Here is a 22,881-nt window from a genome sequence, read left to right as displayed (position 1 = left end):
AATAAATATCAGGGAGTCACAGTCAGGGTCACACACAAGATTTAGTGGGTTCCACCTTAAAGGAGCAGAAGGCCTGGAATATGATACTCTGGAAGGCGAAGGAGCTAGGATTACAACCAAGAATCACCTACCCAGCAAAACCGAGTGTAATTCTTCAAGGGAAAAATGAAGAATTAGTGAAATAAACTTTTAAGAATTCCTAATGAAAAGGCCAGGTCTGAATAGAAAATTTGACACTCAAACAGAAGACTCAAGAGAAGTATAAAATGGGAAACATGAAAGAGTAATCATAGGAGACTCAATAAATTTAAGTTTATATTCCTATATGGGAGGATGTTACTTGTAACTCCTATGAACTTGATCATTATTAGAATAATTAAAAGCAATTTACATAGACAGAGGGCATGGGTGTCAGTCAACTATGTTGGAATGATCTCCAAAAAAAAAAAAAAATGGGAGAGGAGGAAGACATGTACTAGGAGAAGGGAAAAAGGAGAAGTAGAATGGGGAAAATTTTATAATGGAAGGAAAAGTTGAGAAGGGCAGGCAATACTTGAACATCATGCTCATCTGAATTGATGGAAAGAGGGAAGAACATATATGTACATACTCAGTTGTCTATAGAAATGTAAACTACTCAAGAGGGAAATTGGAGGGGAAAGGGAGAAGAAAAAGGGAAGGGATGATAAAGTGGAAGACTGATTAAAGGAGGCAGTGGTTAGAAGCAAAATAAATTTTTGAGGAGGATAGAGAGGATAGAGGATAGAGAGAAAGGCAGAGAGGAGAGAAAGAGAAAGAGAGAGAGAGAGAGAGAGAGAGAGAGAGAGAGATGCTGAAACAGAAGACAATGAGATAGAGGGAAATACACAATGAGGAATCATAACTACAAATGTGAATGGGATGAGCTCACCCATAAAATGGAAGCAGATAGCAGAACGCGTTAGAAACCAGAATCCCAAGAAACACACTTGAAACAGACTCATTGATTTGAGAGGTCTCTCCAGTGATGCAAATTGCAACTCATCCATCCCTGACCACCCAGTGGTAACTCTTGTTTGTGTTCTCGTAGAAGTTCACACCAGGGATCCATCCAACATGCTATTAAAGGCCTTTATCATCTTCTCTTGACATTGCAAAGGTATCAGGAGAGGACTTTGGCTGACTGTCTATCATCCCTAGCTCTTGCTAAGTAACCAGCCCATTTTCTTCTCCAGTCATACAATTCTTTGGTGATGTCCTTTACTCCTGTTCTTCAGAGTTCCTCAGCTGATTAGGTTTTGTGACCTCTCCACACTCTTCATGCACTTTTCTATTGTCCTATGTGTGATGTTCATCTTTACTTCTTCGAAGACATAGCTCTTCTATGTTTTGTTGTAACATATTGGAAAAGATGGATCTTTGCTAGCTTGGAATCTGTAATAGTTAGGCCATTTGCCCAAAGCAAACCAGACCACTCTCCTTTCTCCTTTTCAACTCTAAACTCAGGTTATGTGAGGCTAGAGAAACATTCCTTATGTGCCTTTGGGGTGAGTTTTAGGTGCTTTGCCCACCATCAAATAGCTAGGAGGTTTTAGAGGCTAGATTAGAACCCAGGTCTTCCTGACTCCAGGACCAGTGGACTATTCACTAAAACATGCTGCCTCAATGAACATTAAGCAAGGAAGAAAACAGAATGGCTAGATGGCACAGTGGAAAGAATGCTGGAGTCAAGAAGACTTTTCTTCCTGAGTTCAAATCTGACCTCCAACACTTATCAGCTATGACCAGACACATACTATGACCGTGGGCAAGTCACTTAATCTTGTTTGCCTCCGTTTCTTCATCTGTAAAATGAGTCGGAGAGGGAAAATGGCAAACCATTAAAGTATCTTTGCAAGAAACCCAGAATGGGGTCCATGAAGAGTTGGATACAACTGAACAACAACAATTGGTGGAAACACCAAGATACATGCTTGCCAATAGTATTTACTGTTGCTATGAGGGACATACAGTGCAGAATTCAAACAGAAGAGAGTCTCCTGTTAATGGATAATATTGTGTTGACTGTAACAGGTCCTGGCACCGGCGGAATTCGGACCCAGATCTTCTGACTTCAAAGCCAAACTCTTCCTACGTAAACGGTTTAACACTGATTAGAATTGGCTGCTTAAACGTGAAGAAAGTGGCAGAACGAAGGCATGTCACTAAGTCCTAGTGGCGGCATCCATGAAGACAGGAAAGCCTTCTCAAGAGAACCGAGCTCAAGTTCCACCTTCCAGCAGAAGAAACTGCTATATAGCTTTTAAAAAACGAGAAAACTACAAATCCCACAACGCCCTTCTTCCCCATATTCGTTACGAGAAACCCAGAGAAGCTATCGACCAATGACCACTCGGAGAACTTGAGCCGCCAGCCAATCAAACTTCAACGATACTTCCGAGGGCGGGAGGCGGGAGGCAACCTTCTTTTAAACCTATGTTGTTGACCGCTGCTACCGTCTCGGTTTAAGGGACTGTCTGACGGGAGAAGCCTGTCGGGGGATCCGGGACGGCGGCCCCCTTCGCCGCCGGTGAGAAGGACCGGGGGCCAAGTCGGGCCCCGAGCGCGCAGGTCAGAAGCCCGAAGCTGCTGGTCGCTTTGGGCCGGCGGGAGGAGGATCGCGCGGGGTAGGTGCGGCCCGCCGTAGAGGCAGGGGGTGGGGGTGGGGACCGGGTGGGGCTCCCGACCCTGGGGCCCAGCTAACAGTGACGTGCCCGAGGTCACACAGTAACTGTCCAAGCTGGCTCAAACCCAGGGCACCTTCTTCAGAGCCAGCCTTCATCCCCACGAGCCCCTGCCTTTCCTGGTGCTCCCCACGGCAGTGCCTTTCCTCTGACATTGCTCCAGTTGAAGCTCCACGTATCCTTTCCGTCCGTGACGGACGCTTTCCGCCCTGGCCCCAGCTGCCCGGGCTGTGAGCTCCTCGTGGACAGGCCCCGGGTTTTCTTTTCTTTTCATCCCCAGCATTTAGCACCTAGTAAGTAATGAATACATCTTTGTTGATTTGGTGGAGCGTGGCCTCCTCAGAGATGTTTTAACAAGGGTTCTACTTTTATCTTTAAAAAAAGGGGAGGAAGGGATGAGCTGGGGTGCACCCCCAAGATCCCAGGAATTTTGATAAGGAATGATGGGGGGGGGAGTCTAGAAGTCATAGCTAATTGAACCCCAAGGACTGAGAAAAAAGAGCAGGGGACCTAGTCTCACCTCCTTCACTCCCAGTTTAAAAGTCAGGTTTTAGGGTTTCTTCTGTAAAGCTGACAAGACTTTCCAGAAGACTACCTTGGTACCAAGCATCTCAGTGGTTGATGACCAGACTTAAATGCGGACAGTTCAGGACCTGTTGCTGAAGTAATTTTTTGGTGTACGAGATTTAAAAGTTAATAGTGATTTCAGGCCATATGGAAATCAGGAACATTAAATGTGATTAGATCGATCCTGGGTCTTTTAATTATCAATAAGTCCTTGTTTTTTTAAAAGAATATTCATTTGATGGCTGCCTGGTTTGAAGTTTTGTATAGTTAAGCGTACAGCATTTATATTGGTTTTATGGGGAGATTTGTTGTATAGTTACATAGTTGCAGGAATGTTCGTAAGTTCTATGAAAATCTGGTCTTTTTACTCATTTTTTCTATTTCTGTATTGCCGGAGTCATTGAACATTTCCATGTACTCAAATTGCATTTGTGTTAGTGAAAGAATAAATATGTTGACTTAAGGTTGTAAGTCTAGATGACTGGCAGGATGGGGAAGGTTTAGAATGAATTCACTTTGTGTACATATACACACACATATATACTTATGCTTGATGAGGAACTCCCTAGTTTGTATTCTGAACCCCAGAATGATTAGAACTTTGAACTTTATTTCTAGTCTGGAGCTAGTATTAGGAACTTAGGGCAAACTAAGTTTAGAAAATCCTTTATAGACCCTTCAGAGGTTTATGGCCTAAGGATTCAATCATCATTTCCTAGGAAATCTGCTTCCTTTTGGTCATTCTTGAAAAGGTTTAGAACTGTTTTACCCCCGTGGTACTTCTCAATACTATTTTGTACCTTTCTATTTTCCTAGGTTACTTTTAGACAAGAACAGAGTGCCATATAATGTTCCTCAAATCAAACTAAAAAATATTCCTATGCACAGGGCAGCCTAAATGTGTTAATTGACTGGAAAATGCTTTTGTTTAGTTAGCATTTGGCTAACAGTAGTAAGTGGGCAGCGAGGTGGTGCCATAGTGCATAGAGTGCTGGGCCTGGAGTCAGAGAAGACTCTTATCCTCCTGAGTTCAAATATGGCTTCAGGTACTTAACAAAAGTATGACCCTTGGCAAGTCACTTAACCCTTTTTGCTTCAGTTTTCTCAATTGTAAAATGATCTGGAAAAGGAAATGGCAAACCACTCCTGTCTTTGTTAAGAAAACTCCAGATGGAGTCACAAAGAGTTGGACATGGCTGAAAAATTAAATAACAGAATAATGGTGTTTTCTCTGCATCCAAAGTTGAGGTTGCCAAATGAGACCTTTACATATGGGCTTCTAGGGTGGTAGAATTTAACACCTTTGGGTGTGCCTTCAATCTTTAACTTCTTGATAAATAAAAACTGTTAAATTTTGATAATATAGAATCCTGTTGCCTTGCTGTATAACAGCATACGTAAGGAGGATTTTGTTATCCTCCTTGGACTTTGGTTTCTCAGGATCCATGGCCACGATAATGTCTAGTTTCCATCTGTTAGAAAATTACTGTCAGAATAGCCCCAAGGATCCTACATAGTAATTCCTAGAGTCATAGTGATAGGCCTACTGAGGTTGCACCATGAGATATGATGGTGACATAATTGATGTTTACTACACTTGAGACAAATGACAATATTGCTAAAGTTAACTTGTGAGGCCGTTGTTGGCAAAATGCCTTCTGTCTCTTGCCCTATAAAGCAAGTGGGCACTGGTCATTGGATGGGGAAATCACAGGGAACCCACAGAAGAATCTGTGTGTGCCTTCACCAGCTACCATCAAGGCTTGAGGGGAAACCATGGGTAAGGCATAGAGGAATTACGTGTATCCACCTCAACCAGCCCCCATTGAGGCTTGAGGGAATTTAGGGGATTGCACAAGCTGCACCTGTCTCCATTGACCCCATTAAGATGTAGGGGTAGTTGCCCCTCCTTCTTGCCAGATCCCTGAAAGAAGGGTGATTAGGGAATGCTTTAGGAGTTGGAACTCACATTATTAGCAACACTTTGAGAAGACTAGACTAGAATAAAGTAAGATAATTAACCTCTCTAAACCTTTTTTTCCTGTCCTGCCTGTCTGACCAGATCAAGAGTGAACCTCTTAGAGGCTGGAGTCCCAAACTGAGGTACCTCCTATATTTTAGGTATGAAACAAACAATCATATCCCTAGTGATATATAGTGAATATCTCACATTAATAAATAGTTGCATATTGTAGTAGTTCTGCAGTACCCTAAAATACCACTCATTGTAACATTAAGTTAACTTGTGTGCATCAACTTTTAAAGTATGATTAATAACATGTTCTTCTCTATCCTGTTTATTGTAGCATGATGTCTCATATAAAGACAGAAGAGGAACTGGACATATTTGAAAAAAGTATAAGTGACTTTTGGAACAGATTCCGAAATACTGCATTCAATGAACCCTACAGTCAAGTGGTGGGGCTGAGAGATACCTATAAATACTCCATTGAAACACTGACAGGTACTCTAGCAGCTTAAAATATGCTACTGTTTTTTATGATAGCATTATTTGATTGAGACTTAAGTTTCATTTTTTTTCCTTACAGAAAGATTATCTACAAAGATAAAAGAAGAAGATCAAATGATTGAGACTTTTCTGGAATTCAGAAATAGTATGTGATTCACATCTAATCTAACTCCCAGTGTGTTTTAAGGCTTATTTCTCTGTCAATCATGGGAACCTAAGGAAGCTGGAGTCTTTCAGTCTTCTTCATAAATCTGAGTTGTGGCATTACTAGTTTAAATTGCTTTTGCTCTTTTGCTCTCTGGTAAATTTCTTCCACAATTTCAGTCCTGTCAAACAGCTATTCTTGAGATCCTATTTGTAGAACATTGGGTCAGGTGCTTTCTGCTGATCATCAGGGTTTAGATAGATAAGAGCCTTTTGGATTGTAAGATCCCCAGAAAGATTTCAAGATAAAGTTTTAGACTAGGAGTGGGAAATGGAAAAGCTGACAAAAAATATGGGCTAAAATAGTCAAAATATGGTCTAGGGTAACTTTTTTTCCCCTTAATCTTTTTTGTTTGTCATGAACTCTGTTGACAATCCCATGCGGCTTACTGATTACTTTTCATAATTTTTTTAATGCATAAAATACATATGATTACAGAGGAAACCAATTATGTTGAAATATAGTTAGAAAAATATATTTAAAAAACAAACAAGTTTATGAATCCTAGGCTAAAAATTCTTGGTCTAGGGGACTAGTTATTGTTTGCAGATACACTACATAGAGGCTATAAGCTGTTCAGGATTTCCCCTGAACACCAGATACATAAAAAATTCATTATCTTTCCTCCTAAACCTTCCCTTCTTCCAAGCGTCCTTATTACCATCCTCCAAGTCACCTAGACTTAAGACCTAGTTATCATCTTTGACTGTTCAATGTCCTTCATCTCTTCTTCTCTCCCCCCACTCCTAAATCCTGTTGATTCTACCTTTGTAATATCTTTTTTTAAAAATTAATTTATTTGTTTTCAGTTTTCTACGGTCACTTCCATTAGTCTTAAATTTTCTCCCCCTCTTACCCCACCCTCCCTGAGAAGTCATGTAATCTCATATGGGTTCTGTACATACATTCTTATTAAACACATTTTCACATTAGTCATGCTGCATAGAAGATTAAAAACGAGTGGAAGAAACCATGAGAAAAATCCAAACAAAACAAAACATAGCAAAAGAGACAATATTCTGCTTCGTTCTGCATTCTTATATGAACTGATGTGGAGTGTAGCATCTTTCATATGCTCCTTTCTCTCCTTTGACCTTACTACTACCACAGCCTTGCGCAGGCCCTCATCACCTCATGCCTGGACTATCCAGCAGCCTGCTGTTATTCTACTTGCCTCAAGTCTCTTTCCACTCCAGTCCAAACTTTGCTCTGCTTTCAAATTTATCTTCTTTCTAAAGTGAAAGTATGACTATGTCATCCCCATCCCCGCCATTTAGTAAACTCCAATGACTCTTTTGCTTCCAGGATCTAATATAAAATCCTCTGTTTGGTTTTTAAAGCCTTTCATAACTTCACTCTCTCCTTCTTTTCCAGTATTTTTACACCCTCTCCACATGTTCTGCAATCCACTGATATTGGGCATTCTTCCTGTTCCTCCTACAAGAAACTCTTTTAACTCCAGGCTCCCTGCCTATTCATTGAATGTCCCCTCATGCCTACAGTTCTCTCCTCTTCATCTCCTGGCTTCCTTCAAGTCTCAGCTAAAACCCCACCTTCTTCAAGAAGCCTTTTCTGATTTGCCTTATACTAGTATTTTCTCTCTGAGATTATCTTCCTTCTGTCCCAAGTGACTCTTGTATGTATACAGTTGTTTGCATGCTGTCTTCCCTATTAGTATATGATCTCTTTGCTAGTGGGGATTGTTTTTTACCTTTTTGTAACCCCTGCAATTAATGCATTGTCTAGTAAGCACTTAATAGTGTTTGTTCATCACTTGCTTGCAGCTATCTCTCTATTCATATAGATTTTTGTACATTTAAAGATAACTTTTATTATGTATATTTTTATAGCAGTCATGATGTAAGTTTTTATGATACCCCTTATTCATTTCATTTTTTTTAGAAAGCTATGTCATTTTCCCCATCAATTTTTTAGAAACTATTTTGTTTTATCTTTTATAGGTGTAAGCTAAGGAATGGGTTATCTGCTGGGATGGGGAAAGGTATTTTTGTAAAAATACTGAAAATGATCAAGGTCCATGAAACCTTAGTGCTAGTACTTTGTGTTTTGTTTTCTTTTTATGAACATATCTCTAAACATAGATTATCCCATATAAATACCTTAAAAACTTTTAAGATAGTTCTTGGTCTCTTCCTTTCTTGCTTTGGTCCTTAATAAGTAGCCAAATATCATATAATCATTATTATTATTATACATATATACACACATGTATATTTCACAGAGATCCATATCCAGAATAAGCTAATTCAAGAAAAACAAGATAACTTATCAAAACTGGTTGACAGTATACAAGACAAGAAATGGGAAATGGAAAAACTGACAAAAAGTATACAGGATCTTAAGGAAGCCCTGGATAAGAAAAAAGAAAGTAAGTACATTCCTTTGTAAATAGAAGTTTTGAAGTGTTAGACGGTTCTCTGTTTTATTGATAGGAATGTATATCATCTTTCAGAGTGATGAAAACTCTAAGTAGGGCTGCTTTTGTTTGTAAAGGGGCTGGTCTCCACCTTCCCTGAGACAAGGAAGTAATTCAGTTTTTTCGAAGGGAACTTAATGTCTGTTTTTTTTATTCTTCCTGGGCTAGAATTAACAAAGATTCTGTTTATAATAAGAGAACTTAATTAAACTAAATTGGAGAAAAATGTCAACAAGCAAGATTAGCTTGGGATAAGTCATACTGAGTGACTGAGAGTTTGAAATCGGTATATCTGTCAGTGTATAGTGGCTTTTTCTAAAAAGACTTCATGGAAGGAACCTGTGTTTAACCATCAACATAACTAATTCTCAAGATATTTGTGGAAGCATGGTATTTTTTAACTAGACAGTCAATAATTGAATTGTTGACGAATTTGACGCCTCACCACCAGTCCTCACTGCAGTCATGAAACCTGATGAAACACCTATGTTTGACCTAAGTCTATTGAAAGAGGTGGGCTGGAGCCAGAATACTGCGACATATTCTCTAGCCATTTCCCCAACATACCCAGGAGATGGTTTGGTTTTGAGGCTTCTTTGTCCTGCAGATCTAAACAGAGGATTTTTTTAAAGTACTTGGTCAGCTGACAGAAGCTGGAATGGTCAGTTCTGAGCAATTTAATGAGATCGTTTGAACACATGAGGAAATCAGGGGATTGTTATGTTGTAGTTGTAGAAGATGTCACTGTAGGGCAGATTGTTGCTATGGCTACTTTGATAATACAACATAAATTCATACATTCGTGTGCAAAGAGAGGAAGAGTAGAATATGTTGTTGTGAGCGATGAATGCAGAGGAAAACAACTGGGAAAACTGTCTGCTCGGTGTCAGGGCCCGAGCCCCCTGGATCCCCCTGACCCACGGGCCTCTAATCTGTGGGTCCTGAAGGAAGGAGACTGGAGACAAGATGATCCAAGCAACAACCCTTTATTCAGCTGAGGGTTAGGGTTTATAAAGGCTGATCCACCAATCACATACATGCTGAGCTCATCCCATTACTTCACCATCTCATGACTATTCCACATCCTTACACCCGCAGTAAGGAAGGAAGCTTATCTTGTTCCTGCAGCTAGTTCCTGGGTTCCCAGGCTCACTTGTAACTTTACTGTACAGAGCATCAGTATCTGCAGGAACATCAGGTTCCAGGGTCACACAGAGCTTCTGCCAGGGTGTGCGTCAGCACCGTTCCCACAGGAACAGGCTTTGTCTCTGGCTTGCACCCCCTGGGACCCTCTGGGCCCCTTACAACTGTCATTATCAACTCTTACTCTGCTAAGTAAAAAACCGAACTGTTACAAAATTACCCTTGAATGTCTTCCACAAAGCATCAGTTTCTGTAAAAAGTTTGGGTATACCGTATCTGAGGAAAACTACATGGCTCACAGGTTTCTAAAATAATGATAGCAAGAATCATTTTTAGGACGAAAGCAAAGAAATATTGCAACTAGGCTATTCTTTTAGAAAATCAAAGTATTTTATGGCTACAAAACGAGTGACACCTTCCTTTCCCCCCATAAAATATTGGACAAAAATTTTTAGTCTACAAGTTTGGTATATTATTAGAAGATTAAATTGGATTGGTGGAGCATGCTGTGATAATAGACTGTAAATGAATGTTATAAAGATGACTTAACCAAAGGAATATATTTTTAACTTGAAATTTTTCCTGTATTTTTCTAAAGTTTGGTTTTATTTCTTTGTAGTCAAAGTACAGAGTATCTGTTTACTATCTTATTTACTATCATACTTCTTATTAAACAGAAACAGATGGTGTAAGAGAATATCCTGCAGTGTACAAAAATTGTTAACTAGTTTCTTTAATTATAATAAAAAACTGACATGGGAACAAACAAAAAAAAATAATTGGCTTGTTACTTTTCACGTGCCTTCCCACTCTGACTTTCGTTTTGTGGCATTTGTAAAATCCGAAAATAACATACCTGACTTTTTTACTAGGAGGTAATTATGGCCTTAGTACAGTAGTTTTCTAGGACATCCAATAGAATGGCTATTTCCAACAGTGGACAGATCAAAATAATTTCAAAGAAAGTAAGACTGTATTTATGTGAATCTCCCCCTGTGCATTGAGGCACAGTGCCTTACATCTAATAGGGACTCAGTGAAAGTTTGCTTTGAAATGAGCTCTGCTTTTCATTGCAATAGCTGATAATCTCGAGGAATATAAGTCACTAAAACATGACTCCTTCCAACAACAACCTTCCTTATCTCAAATTTTTCCACCCACTCTAGAGTAAATACGTCTTTTCCCCTTGCATAACAAAGAGTAGCAATAGAAATGGAATGGGTAGAAGCAGACTTTTCATTCATGTCCATGTTAATATATTTACTTGTTACTAGATTTTCCAGTAAGTGTTGTGTTGGGTATTGTTTAAAAAGTTTTTGACACTTCTTCTTTATAATTAATAGTTATTTCCACTGCTAACAAAGCCAACAAGGAAAAATTGAAAATGCTGCAAAAATCTTATGATTTGTATAAAGACCATCTTGGACTGGAAATTCGAAAAATTTATGGTAAGTTTTTATTTTTAATTTCAGGCTTCTAAATACATTGTAGAATTAATATTTTATGAGATTGGAAAAGTCAGTATCCTTTGCTATGTAGATGAGAATTTGAGGTATTTAGAAATGAAATCTTGAACTTTCACTCTTTTGTAAACTTTGATCAGTTTAAAACTATAATCTTGCCATAGCCATCAAAAGTTCCTATTTCAATTTGTGCAATTAGATGTTTTGTTAATTTAAAAAATGCTGTCAATAGAACAAAGTTTTTAAACTGGGCAATCTATAGTGGCAAAACAAAGTAGTAATGAAGAAAAATTTTTTTTTGTTCTTTATATTATTGATATAAGCATTTAGAGACGTAAATTTCCCCTAAGTACTGCTTTGGCTACACCCCATAAAAATTGGTTTGTTTTCTCATTATTTTGTCATTCTCTCTAATGAAATCTATTGTTACTGTGATTTTTTTTTTTTTTTAGACTCGCTCATTCTTTAGGATTAGATTAAGTTCCAATTAATTTTTAATCCATCTTTCCATGACCTTTTCTCAAACGTAATTTTTATTACAATAAGATCTAAAAAATATCCATTTAATATTTCTGCCCTCCTGCATTTGGTTGTGAGGTTTTTATTCTCTAATACAAGGTGAGTTTTTGTGTAGGTGCTATGTACTATTGAGAAAAAGGTATATTCCTTTCTGTTCCATTCAGTTTTCTCCAGAGGTCTATCTTATCTAACTTTTCCTAAAATTCTTTTCATCTTCTTAGCTTCTTTCTTGTTTATTTTGTGGTTAGATTTCTCTAGTTCTGAGAGGGGAAAGTTGAGGTCCCCTACTAGTATAGTTTTATTGTCTATTTCCTCCTGTAACTCATTTAACTTTTCCTTTAAGAATTTGGATGCTATACCATTTAGTATATATACATATACCAACATGTATTAAAATATATGTTGAGTATTCAAATTACTTCGTTGTCCATGGTATCTTTTAGTAAGATGTAGTTTCTTTGTTTACCTCTTTTAATTAGATCACTTTTTCCTTTTGCTTTGTCTGAGATCGTGATCGCTACTCCTGCTTTTTTTACTTCAGCTGAAGCATAAATTCTGCTCCATCCTTTTACCTTTACTCTGTGTATTTCTCTACTTCAAGTGTGTTTCTTATAAACAACATATTGTAGGATCTTTTTTAATCCACTGCTTTTTGCTTCCATTTTATGGGTGATTCACATTCACGGTTATACTGTGTATTTTTCTCCTGTTTATATTTTTTCTATCTCAATTGCTATCTCTTTCTCCTTTCACCCTTTCCCTCTTCACCAGTGTTTAGATTCTGACCTCCCTCAATCTGTTCTCCCTTCTGTTGAACCCTCCTTTTTGTCCCCCTCCCCTCCTGCTTCCATCTAGGGTAAAATAGATATCTGTACCCATCTGAGTGTGTATGCAGTTTCCTCTTTGAGTCAAATCTGATGACTCAGTTACACTGTAATAAGTCTTTTGTACTTGTTCATGTGAAATAATTTACCCCTTACCCCATTCTACCTCTCTCTTTCCTTTTCTTCCAGTAAACTCCTTTTTCTCACTCTTAATTTTTTTTATGTCATCACATCAAAGTGAACTTATTCATATACCCACTGTCTATGTATACTTCTTCTAACTGCCCTATTAATGATATTGTCCTTAATAGTTATACCTGTTATCTTCCCTTGTAGGGATCTAAATAGTTTAACCTTATTGAATAACTTATTGTTTTCTCTTTCCTGTTTACATTTTTATGCTTCCCTTGAGTCTTGTATTTGAAAGTTGAATTTTCTCTTTAGCTCTGGTCATTTAATCAGGAATGTTTAGAAGTATTCTATTTCATTGAATCTCTTTTTTCCTATGAAAGATTATGGTTGATTTTACCGGGTAGTTGGTTCTTAGTTGTAATTCAAGCTCCTTTGCCTTCCAGAATGTTATATTCCAAGCCCTCTGGCTCCTCATTATTTGAATTGTTTCTTTCTGGCTGCTTGCAGCATTGTCTTTTGATCTGGGAGTTCTGGAATTTGGCTATAATGTTTCTGGGAGTTTTCATTTTGGGGTCTCTTTCAGGAGGTGATCAGTGGGTTTCAATTACTATTTTACTTTCTGGTTCTAAGATATCAAGGCAATTTTCCTTGATAATTTGTTGATAGATGATGTATAGGTTATTTTTTTGATCATGGCTTTTAGATAGTCCAATAATTCTTAAATTATTTCTCCTAGATCTATTTTCCAGGTCAGTTGTTTTTCCAGTGAGATATTTCACATTGTCTTCCATTTTTTCATTCTTTTGATTTTGTTTGATTGATTCTCGATGTCTCAAAATCATTAGCTTCCACTGGTCCAATTCTATTTTTTAAGGATTTGTTTTCTTCAGTGGATTTCAGTACATCTTTTTCCACTTTTTTGTGTTTCCTTTACCAAGTTGTTAACTCTTTTTCATGATCTTATCATTATGACTCATTCCATTTGCCAGTTTTTCTTTTATCTCTCTTACTTGATTTTTAAAATTCTTTTTGAGCTCTTCTAGTTTTTTGGGGCCTGAGACCAGTTCATATTTGTCTTTGGGGCTTCACATGTAGGCAGTTTGACATTGTTGTCCTTTTCCTGTTTCTGTTTTAAACTTCCCTGTTACCATAGTAGCTTTCTGTGATCAGGGATTTTTTGTTTTTGTTTTTGGGGGGGAGGGGGAATGTTGCTCATTTTCCAGCCTATTTTGTGACTTTTCAAGTTGATTTCTGCTCCTAAGGTGCAGAGAGCAGTGTCCCAAGCTTCTTGAGCTGAGGTCTCTGGGCTGGATGCTTGTCTGTTGCATTGAGGCCTCTGGGACTGGTAGCTAGCCTGCTGCATTTTGGTCATTGGGTCACACTGTGCTGGGCTCTCATGGCCTCCCCACTCACCTGTTGTACCAGGAGCTGGTGGCTTCACAGTTGGCCTGCTGTGCCACTGACTTGATGCACTGGGGCTGTGGGCTCTTGGTTATTGATCTGTACTGAGGCTAAGGGCCTCCTGCTGGTGTGCCTGGACACCACCTGCACTGGACTGCTCTCCCTTTTTACCTGGGTGAGACAGACCTTTCCTGCAGTCCTTCTAAGTTATCTTGGACTGGAAAATTGTTTTGCCTTGTAATTGGTGGGTTCTGGTGCTCCAGAATTTGTTTTGAGGCATTATGTAAACTTGTTTGGAGGGGAATTTGGGAGCTCTCAGGCAAGTTCCTGCCTTGTTGCTACCATCTTGGGTCCACTAAGGAATTCTCTCAGATTTTTTAATAATTATTTTTGCATAGCTTTAAACAGAACCAAGTGTGTGTAAAATTATTCTTTGAAATCTCCCATTTTAACTTTCCTCAGGGACTTGGAAGGGCCATTTGATTAAACTTTCAGCTATGAAGAGCAACTTGATATCTAATGAAAATGAATCTTTAAATTCAAAATAACTTGGAACAATTTGAAATATACTTTTCCCACAGGACAGACTATCTTTTGAGAAGCTGGGTGAATATAAAGTTTTTCTTACCCTTGTAGATAAGAGTTTATCAGCTAGCAGAGGTAGTAAAAATCATCTTAACTGTAAAACCTGGCATGTTGTAGAGGTGGACTAAACAGTTTAATCTTTTTAATTTCAGGTGAGAAACTTCAATTTATATTCCGAAATATTGACCCTAAAGCTCCTGAGAAGCCTTTTACATTTTTCCTACGCATAAATGAAGAGGGAGATTATGAAAGTACGTACATTTTGCCTAATTGGTACCTTAGCTTAACTTTTTAAAACACTTAATTGAAACTATGAAAACAAGTTAAAGTACAAGATTTTCTCAGGATGTTACTACTGTTCCTTCTAGTCTGACTTGTTTGGCTCTGCTTTCCCACCATGCATGGGACCTGAGTGCAGAGTTAAATAAATATTGATTCCTTGCCCAGGAGCCTGCTCAGGTAGTAGGCTGCAATGTGGCCCAGTTCCTAGGGACTGACCCTGAGAAGTGACACTGGGTACCAGAGGGTCTGTTGTACTTTGATCACAAGCATAAATGATTCCTCTGGGGGATTTTATAGAAGAAAGAACAGTGGAAGGAAGGAAAGAAACAAGCATTTATTAAGTGCTTACTGTATGCTGTACTAATTGCTGGGAATACAAATGCAAGTAAAAATAAAGACAGTCCTTGGTCTAAAGAGCTTATGTTCTAACATGGAAAGACAATGCACAAAAGGGAGCTAAAAAACAGGAGAGAGGGAAAGAAGGTACATGCTTCTGTAATCCAGAAACGGTCAAGGACAGAGCTGGGAGGGAAATGAACACCAGCTGGTTTAGGGGCTTCACAAAATGATGGCTCCAAGAGGGGAAGGGCAAGCTTTACAGAGGAATAGGCCATGGTGACCCAGCCTGGGGATGGTGGATTGTTCCAGGGAATACTGTGGGTGAGGCAGGGTGTGCACCTCAGCCAGGTACCCGAGGAGAAAATCCAGCATGAGCTAGCATAGAGGGGGCATGGTATCAAAGTCCAGAGAAATTCGAGATCAGAATTGGTAGGAGAATAAAAGGGTGAACGTTAAAATGGAATGTTTTTCATATAAAATGTTTAATTTTAAAGGAATATACAATATACAACTCTAATGAGATATCATCTTCTCATGTTTACTCTGACTCTCCTTGTCCCATAAATGAGGCTCTATATTTTTCTTCCCTTCACTTCTATAGATCCCATACTCTGATGGAGAAAAGGTTAGCTGACTCTATAGTATGTCCCTTTGTGCAGTTAACTGACCTATGCAGGAAGGCATTCACAATGGAGAGGAGAGAAATGGCAAAGTCCCCCCCTGGCTCATTAAGTGATGAGGCACAAATATGTAGATGTGTGTGTTGTGGGGGGTGTATTCATCTTCTGTATACATACACACATTAGACATAAACACATACACACGTCTATGTATACACACACTACACGTTTATAGGTGTGTATCTGTATGTATACGTACACATATACATCTCCGTATCTTTCTGTCTATCTCACAGTTAACACAGTGATAAAGCCCTTTCTCTGGGGTTTTTCTGCTCTGAGAAAACATCAGTAAAGTTAGTTGTTTTCTGGGATTCTTCAGGCTCTTAGCTTAAGTAATAGAGGGTGAAAAGACAAGGTAGTTTCATCTCCAAGGTCAGTTTCATCTCCAAGGTCATTTTTTATACTCCTGCTTTTCTTCATGATTGTGGCACCTAGTTTAGCATTCTTTGCTAATTCTTCCACTGCCGTCAGCCCCTGAGACATTCATGTTCACACTGCTGACCTCCTAGCACTGCAGGCTCCTCAGGGACTGCAAAAGAGTAAAATGAGTTGTTCCTTATCTGTCGGCTAGAACACTGACTACAAATGGATTTCCAAAAACGAAATCGCACAGATTCGAGTAATGATGTTGTTAGGATAATTGTCTAGCCTTCCAAAGGTGCCATTTGGAAGGGAGATAATGCTTGTTTGAATATTTGTTTCATTGTGCTTTTGTGGTGTTCTCGCCTTAGCCATACTTGTTTTTCAGTTGTGACCAACTCTTCATGATCCCATTTGGGTTTTTTGGGCAAAGATAATTGGAGTGGTTTGCCATTTCCTTCTTACAGGTAAGGAAACTGAGGCAAAAAGGGTTAAGTGACTTGCCCAGGGTCAAATAGTGAGTAAATATCTGAAGCCAGATTTACTCATTTCTTCCTGAATACAGACCCAGTGCAGTGTATACCTGTGTGTAGTCATATTAGTCAGTTCTTAATGATTTATAAAAAGGGTTGGGGTGGGGATGGGGGAAAGCAGTTCTCTACTGATAGTTGCAATCCAATATTAGAAGGTCAAGTGCAGGGACAACTAGGTGGCGCAGGGGATAGAACGCTGGCCCTGAAGTCAGAAAAACCTGACTTCAAATCTGGCTTCAGAACTTAGTGGCTGTGTGACCCTGGACAAGGCACTTAATCCTGATTGCCTCACCAAGAAAAAAAAGTAAAGTGCAGGACGTGTGGATAAGACAGAAAGACTAGGGCCTTTATCCCCTTGAGTTTAGCCATAATTTAATTCAACAAACGTTAGTACTTATGTATAATGCTTGTTAACTCATAATCCAAGCGAAAGCTTTGAAACTTTTAACTTTGTGAAACATCACCATAGGGTGAAATTAAATAGTAAAGAAAATCAGTACCCTTAAAGATTGGAGTGCACATTTTAAAAGAAGGCCTTTTTATGGAAAATCAGGGTTAATTTTGCCAGTGCCAGTGAGTTGGCAGTTTTAGAAAGAAGAAGATATTTTTGTATTAAAGACAGCTGAATGAGCAACAACTTGAACTCTAAAATTTATACTTGCTATAGAGAAATCCTCACTGTGAAAAAGGTAAGAGGACATCCCTCATTTGCATCTTATAAAGCTGCCAAGTAGCCCAAAGTTTCCTTTGTACAGGATGCTGGCTGGAATCTGCGCAAAGAAGCCCTTAGGGATTCTTTCAAATGAGCTGTTCCTGTGATTCCATTGGTGAAAGAACTCCCTCTGCCAATGCAGATCCACACCTGTTCTGTTGTGTTCATCCTTTGTTGCCAAAGAAGACCGTGTCGTCAGAGAAATGGTGATATGACTTGCACTTGACTTTGTTTTGAGTGAGGGAGGTCACCAGCAAGGTCACCAGCCTCCCTTGAGCATGTTCTGTTACTGTAGTCTGAGAGAATTGTGGCACAGAAAGAGTTTAAGAGATTATTTATCCTTGGTCACATGACCACTTTTGTTAATGTGGAGGTGCTGCAGAACCCAAGTCTTCCTGATTTGAACAGTGGTTCCTTGTCATAGTTCCTCTCTGAATTCTACAACTTTAATGAAAGTGTTCCTTTATGTGATTAGTTCAATAAAAACAAGCCAGGAAATATTGTAAGCTCCTTGAAGGCAGAGACTGTCTTGACTCTTTTTGTATCCCCAGCACTTAGCACATTGCCTGACACATAGTAGGTACTTAATAAATGTTTATTAAATAAAGTAGTAAGATAAGAGCCTTACTTTGATACTTTATGATGTTAAATATGATTTTATGGGATTAGTCACTATTACCCTATTCAATCAATTTATGTAGAAAGTTTTATATTATCATTAAGTGTGGTATTTGTGATTCTACAAAAAGTTGAGATTTAGGCTCTTGATATCTGGAAACCTACTTTATGCTGTTGTTCCATAGGAAAGTCAGATTTGATTTAATCATTTTGATTCACACACCTTTTCCAGGAACATAGCCTGTTGTAAACTGGAGAACAGTTTATACTCCATTTTTTTTTTTTTTTACTTTTTTTTCCATTTTGATTCTACTTTGCTTCCCATTCTTTCTGAGCCTGATGCTATGTTCTGCTTATGACACAATTGAGAGTGGAGGAAGAAAAGTGGTAGAAGTGATATAAATAGAAAACTTTATCAGAAAATTAAAATTCTGTTCTATAGGATTAGATTCTTTTTGAAGGCTTTGTGATTTATGAAAATCTAAATCAGAAGTACTTGCCTATGTTTTGGGGAATTAATCTTGTGCATATATTTTGATAGTGTCACTACCTACTCCTTATCACATTGAACTCCTCCATCCCTTAGTACATTTTAATGAATTGCTGTGATCTAAAATGGTCGGTGATGAGTTTCATTGTGTTGCTCTGAGCCCCTCTTTTTCACTTTCGAGGGTCAGGAGTAACATAGGATTCCTGGTTTTGTCTAACTACTTTATTATATAAAGTCTGGCTAGAACCTGTGGGAAGTAGGCTTGCCGATGATATAGCACAGCTAAATTCTAACTTCTAGAAATTCAAGACTTCATCTTCAAGGCATATTCTCTTAGCCTTTCCCATGACCTTATTAGGTATTGTTCCTTATTTTTTTTTGCAAATAACATTTACATGAAGGGCTAATATATCCCTCCTCTTTTCTATCATCATAATATATAAGCTTTGGCTAAAAACTTCTCTGTTTTCCTGGCATCTGCCCTTTTGTTCTTATACATTGGATGCCTCCAAGTTGTTTTGATGGGTTTGTTGTTATTAGTAATTGTTGTTAATAGTGGTGATAGTAATAATAAATATATTATAAATTATAGTTCTTGTAGTAGTAGTAATAGTAGTTTGGCTTTCTAGTTGACTTTTGAAGGGTAGCGTCTTGTTGCTAACATCTTGCTAATGTTTCTTAGTCGTGTCTGTATTTTAACTTCAAAGACTCTTTCTTTTCCATGTCTATTCTTAAGACAAAATGTTTCCAAGAATAATATTACTAAAAAGTTCCATTCAAAACATAATCTAGGATTTCTGGACCAGTGACATAATGGATCCCAAGCATATGCTGACTGGCTTTATCAAAACCCTCCTCCATCCCACTTGTATTTCATTTGTGTGGTGGAGCCAGAGAAGAAACAGCATCCCTCACCACTGCAGAAATTTGTGGTGGAGTGTTTTGAGGGTGACTTCTCCAAAGCCTTTTACTCTTCCCTCCTGCTAATGATGCTTATGTAAACAATGCCATGTCATTGTTTTCTACAAGTTGTCCTCCATGTTTGACTTTTACCAGAATTATAGGACAGCAACATTACAATTTCGTAAGATTGAAAGTTCTATGTAGTTCTTGAACAATGGACCAACTTTTTTTTATGAAATTTTTTTCTATAATAATGGGAAAGATGGACAGGAAGGGGTCAAAAAACATTTCCATATACCAAGCCTGATTTCTTAAAGTAGAATCTGCAGCAGCAATAGAATAAGCTGTGCTTAGGTAAGCCTCTGGTTTTGAATTGATCCTTTGGGCAAGTTCCTTAACCATGTGAGCTTCAGTTTTCTCATCTGTAACATAAAAGGGTTGAACCAAATGGCTCCTGAGGTTCTTTTCCATTTCTGAATTTATGATCTATTAACTTTACATTGTTAACTCCATTTTTTTTCCTCCTTAGTATCAGATAGTGCTCCTCATCTGGAATGCTTGGCAGAATTTCAAGAGAAAATAAGGAAGACCAACAAGTTTTCAGTTTTCCTTGCCAATGTTCGGAAAGCTTTTATTGCTCTGGCCTGTAATGAACATGTAAATAGTGTATAAAGACTATATTTTCATTTTTTTCCTTACTACTCACTTTAAAGTTTCTAAATGACCATTTTATGTCTGACTCTTTTTTTGTGTTTTTGGTGACATTTTAGCTTGGCAGAAATTAATAAAACTATGGCATGCTTGTGAAAGCAAATTTTGTCTAAAATGTTCTGTATCCAAAAGGGAATAAAAAATGGAATTCAATAGTATATCTTGGTGTTTATATTTGGTACATCTGCTAGCAGCTCATTGGTCAGCATATAAACAATTCAGTAGTAGAAAAATTGTGTCTTAAGCCATAAGCCTGATTTTATTAGCAACTGCCATCCAGCTGCACTAGAATATATAAGAACCAGTTAATTTTTTCATCTAATGTCCACATTAGAAAAGCGGTATAAAAGGTCCTTCATTAATTGATTAGAAGTTGGCAAAGCAGGGCAGCCAGAGCTATAGCAATGTTAATCATTAGAAGATTCAGAAGATTCTCATTAGTGAGAATGAGTGAGTTGAGTGAGTGTTTATTCGCACATCATTGTTGCCATTTTTTCTGTAGTTCTGGCTCTTTCCTAAACTGATAACTTGAAGCTGGAATCTGCTCTTAGACAATATCATTAGAAGATACAGGTTCAAGGATGACCATCTCTTTCTCACTCTTATTCATCCGTGGGAAGGTTGTAACTACTCAAGAAAATGTAAGGTTTAGAGTGTGGGGATGATTTTTTTTATATTTTCATTATTTAGTTTAAAATGAAATTAATTCCCAAAACATCAGATTTATCCATATTTAATTGTAACTACAAAACTACATTTCAAAACCAAATAGAAATGATTTGGGAATTAACTGCTATAACTCTGATCTGACCCATGGATTACTGATGGATAATTTTATTTCTAGATAAATATGCTGATTACTGAATCTCAGTGTTGAAAGGGGTCTCAAAAACTATCTAATCTAATTTGTATCTAAAAGGAATCCCTTCCACACCATATCCAACAAGTAGAATGATAAAACCATAGACTTGGTATAAAAGATCCTGGGGATAATCTGGTCTAATCCTCACACTTTATAGATGAGAAAACATGTCCGTAGAACTGAAGACTTGTACTGTCCTTTCTACTTTGGATGATTTTAATTGTTATGTTTTTCCTTATAACAAGCCAGAATCTGTTTCTTTCAGTTCTCCCTATTGAGGCCAAGCAGAAAAAGTTCATTCCTTTTAAAATGTCTTCTCTATGCTATGTACAAACTTTAGTTTGTACCAGTGCCATTAGGCACTGGTAATATTATTAGAAAAATGGCTTAAAGGTTTTAACCTGATGTAATAATTCTGTGAAAATTGTGTTTTTAAAGATTAATAATATATATATAAAAGGTACCCGATGAGCCTTTGTTACAGTTAGGATATAGGACATATTGGTAAAATATACTTGATGTGTTATACATTTTAAAATCTGTGTGATGCTGAAATATAAAAAATAATTTAGAGATCTGCCTAAATTGGGACATAAAGGAGCTTAAGTAGTAAAAGTGACAGAAATGAGATCCAGATAGGGTCAACTAAACTATTTGCTATTTTACACTATGGAAAAGTGGTCAAACTCTTTAAACTCATAACCACTAATTAAGTAAGATCTGAGAACATCAGCACAAAACTTGCTATAGTGTTCAACTAATGGGTTTGATGTTTTATATTTCAGAAATAATTGGAAACAGAAAATTCCATTTAAACTGTAATTTAGAGATTTCCCTTAAGTATACAGATAATTTATATACTTTTTTTTAGGTTGTGATATGGTATATATACCTCACTGATTTACGTTGAGTCTGCTCACTTTTTCTGCTTCCACATGAGATGAACTTGAAATGATTCAGATTATTAGCTGTGTAGTATCTCAAGGTTAAATTAAATGAGATCAAAGTTAATTCTGAGTAAATAATATGTAAAATGTAAATAAATTTTCTAAACTGCACCTGACTTGATGGATAAAGTTCCCCTATTCATAAAATCTCAGATTTTTGGTATATCTAAGTTGTGTACAGCACTATTACTTAGAAAATCACATTTATTTTTGGATATAATGAGTTTAGAATAATATACGCTATCATATTCCTTTCCCTTTCTTGCTACATCTATAAAGATAAGTTATACTGATAGTCCGTGGCTAGCAGATTAAAAAGGTTTTCCTCCAGAATAGCAGCTAGGCTTGTATCTAAATGGGGATAATCTATTAATAAGTAGGTATAAAACAATATCTGTTATATGAGACATTTTTCTTGATGAATTTTATTTAAGGATCTCTAAGCTTTTTAAACAAACCTCCTTTCTTCCCCCTGTAAGAGAAATTAGCAATTAATAATACACACAAAGATATACATACATTTGTGATAGGCCCCACTGAGAGCCAAGACGTATTGCAAGATTTAGCTCTGAATGCTCTCAGTGTCTGGCACAAAAATAGGTTTTATATAAATGTAAGCTATTATTATTTTTGGCATGAGTCCTCTTCATATATATGTTCACTAGTGAGTTCAGTGATCAATCTGATTTGCAAAGTATTATTTCCTTCTTCAAGTTGTGAACTGCAAAATATCTTGGAGGAAAAAAAGTGTCTGACTCTGCATGTGTCTCTGGTGTGGGAAAGTAAAGGCATGGATGAGGGAGATAAAAAGTTAACTTCTTATCTGAGAAAGAAAAACTTTAATGATGAAAACATTCCATATCATGGAATTGTCAGAGATTCTTTGAATCTGGTCCTTCAAGGCTATATAACTTTCTGTTTTAAAGTTTTAATTTGTTTTTCTTGTTATGCCTGACCAATCTAAGTTATATTGACAATTGAAGGGTTATATGA

General features: G+C 37.5%; 1 protein-coding gene and 1 pseudogene across 5 annotated transcripts; both read left to right on the top strand.

The window, feature by feature from the left end:
- The first annotated feature begins 2,373 nt into the window (after nucleotides 1–2,373).
- On the top strand, nucleotides 2,374–20,237 carry SPC25 (SPC25 component of NDC80 kinetochore complex). Of its 5 annotated transcripts, XM_072612232.1 has the most exons (8): nucleotides 2,694–2,995; nucleotides 5,332–5,390; nucleotides 5,576–5,733; nucleotides 5,819–5,884; nucleotides 8,187–8,333; nucleotides 10,868–10,972; nucleotides 14,601–14,699; nucleotides 19,898–20,237. In XM_072612232.1, exons 3-8 carry the CDS (start codon nucleotides 5,577–5,579, stop codon nucleotides 20,038–20,040), a joined length of 717 nt encoding a protein of 238 aa, XP_072468333.1. In that variant the 5' UTR covers nucleotides 2,694–2,995; nucleotides 5,332–5,390; nucleotide 5,576; the 3' UTR covers nucleotides 20,041–20,237. The 5 variants fall into 5 exon arrangements, with proteins under 5 accessions (XP_072468329.1, XP_072468331.1, XP_072468330.1 ...); XM_072612228.1 differs by lacking the exons at nucleotides 2,694–2,995; nucleotides 5,332–5,390 and adding an exon at nucleotides 2,374–2,645; XM_072612230.1 differs by lacking the exons at nucleotides 2,694–2,995; nucleotides 5,332–5,390 and adding an exon at nucleotides 2,399–2,589.
- LOC140505828 (glucosamine 6-phosphate N-acetyltransferase pseudogene) lies at nucleotides 8,751–9,472 on the top strand (annotated as a pseudogene).
- Nucleotides 20,238–22,881: the final 2,644 nt, after the last annotated feature.

This window comes from Notamacropus eugenii, chromosome 5 (assembly GCF_028372415.1).
Source record: "Notamacropus eugenii isolate mMacEug1 chromosome 5, mMacEug1.pri_v2, whole genome shotgun sequence".
Taxonomy (NCBI): domain Eukaryota; kingdom Metazoa; phylum Chordata; class Mammalia; order Diprotodontia; family Macropodidae; genus Notamacropus; species Notamacropus eugenii.
Note: the sequence above shows the minus strand (reverse complement) of the source record. Positions and strands in the feature narration are given on the sequence as shown.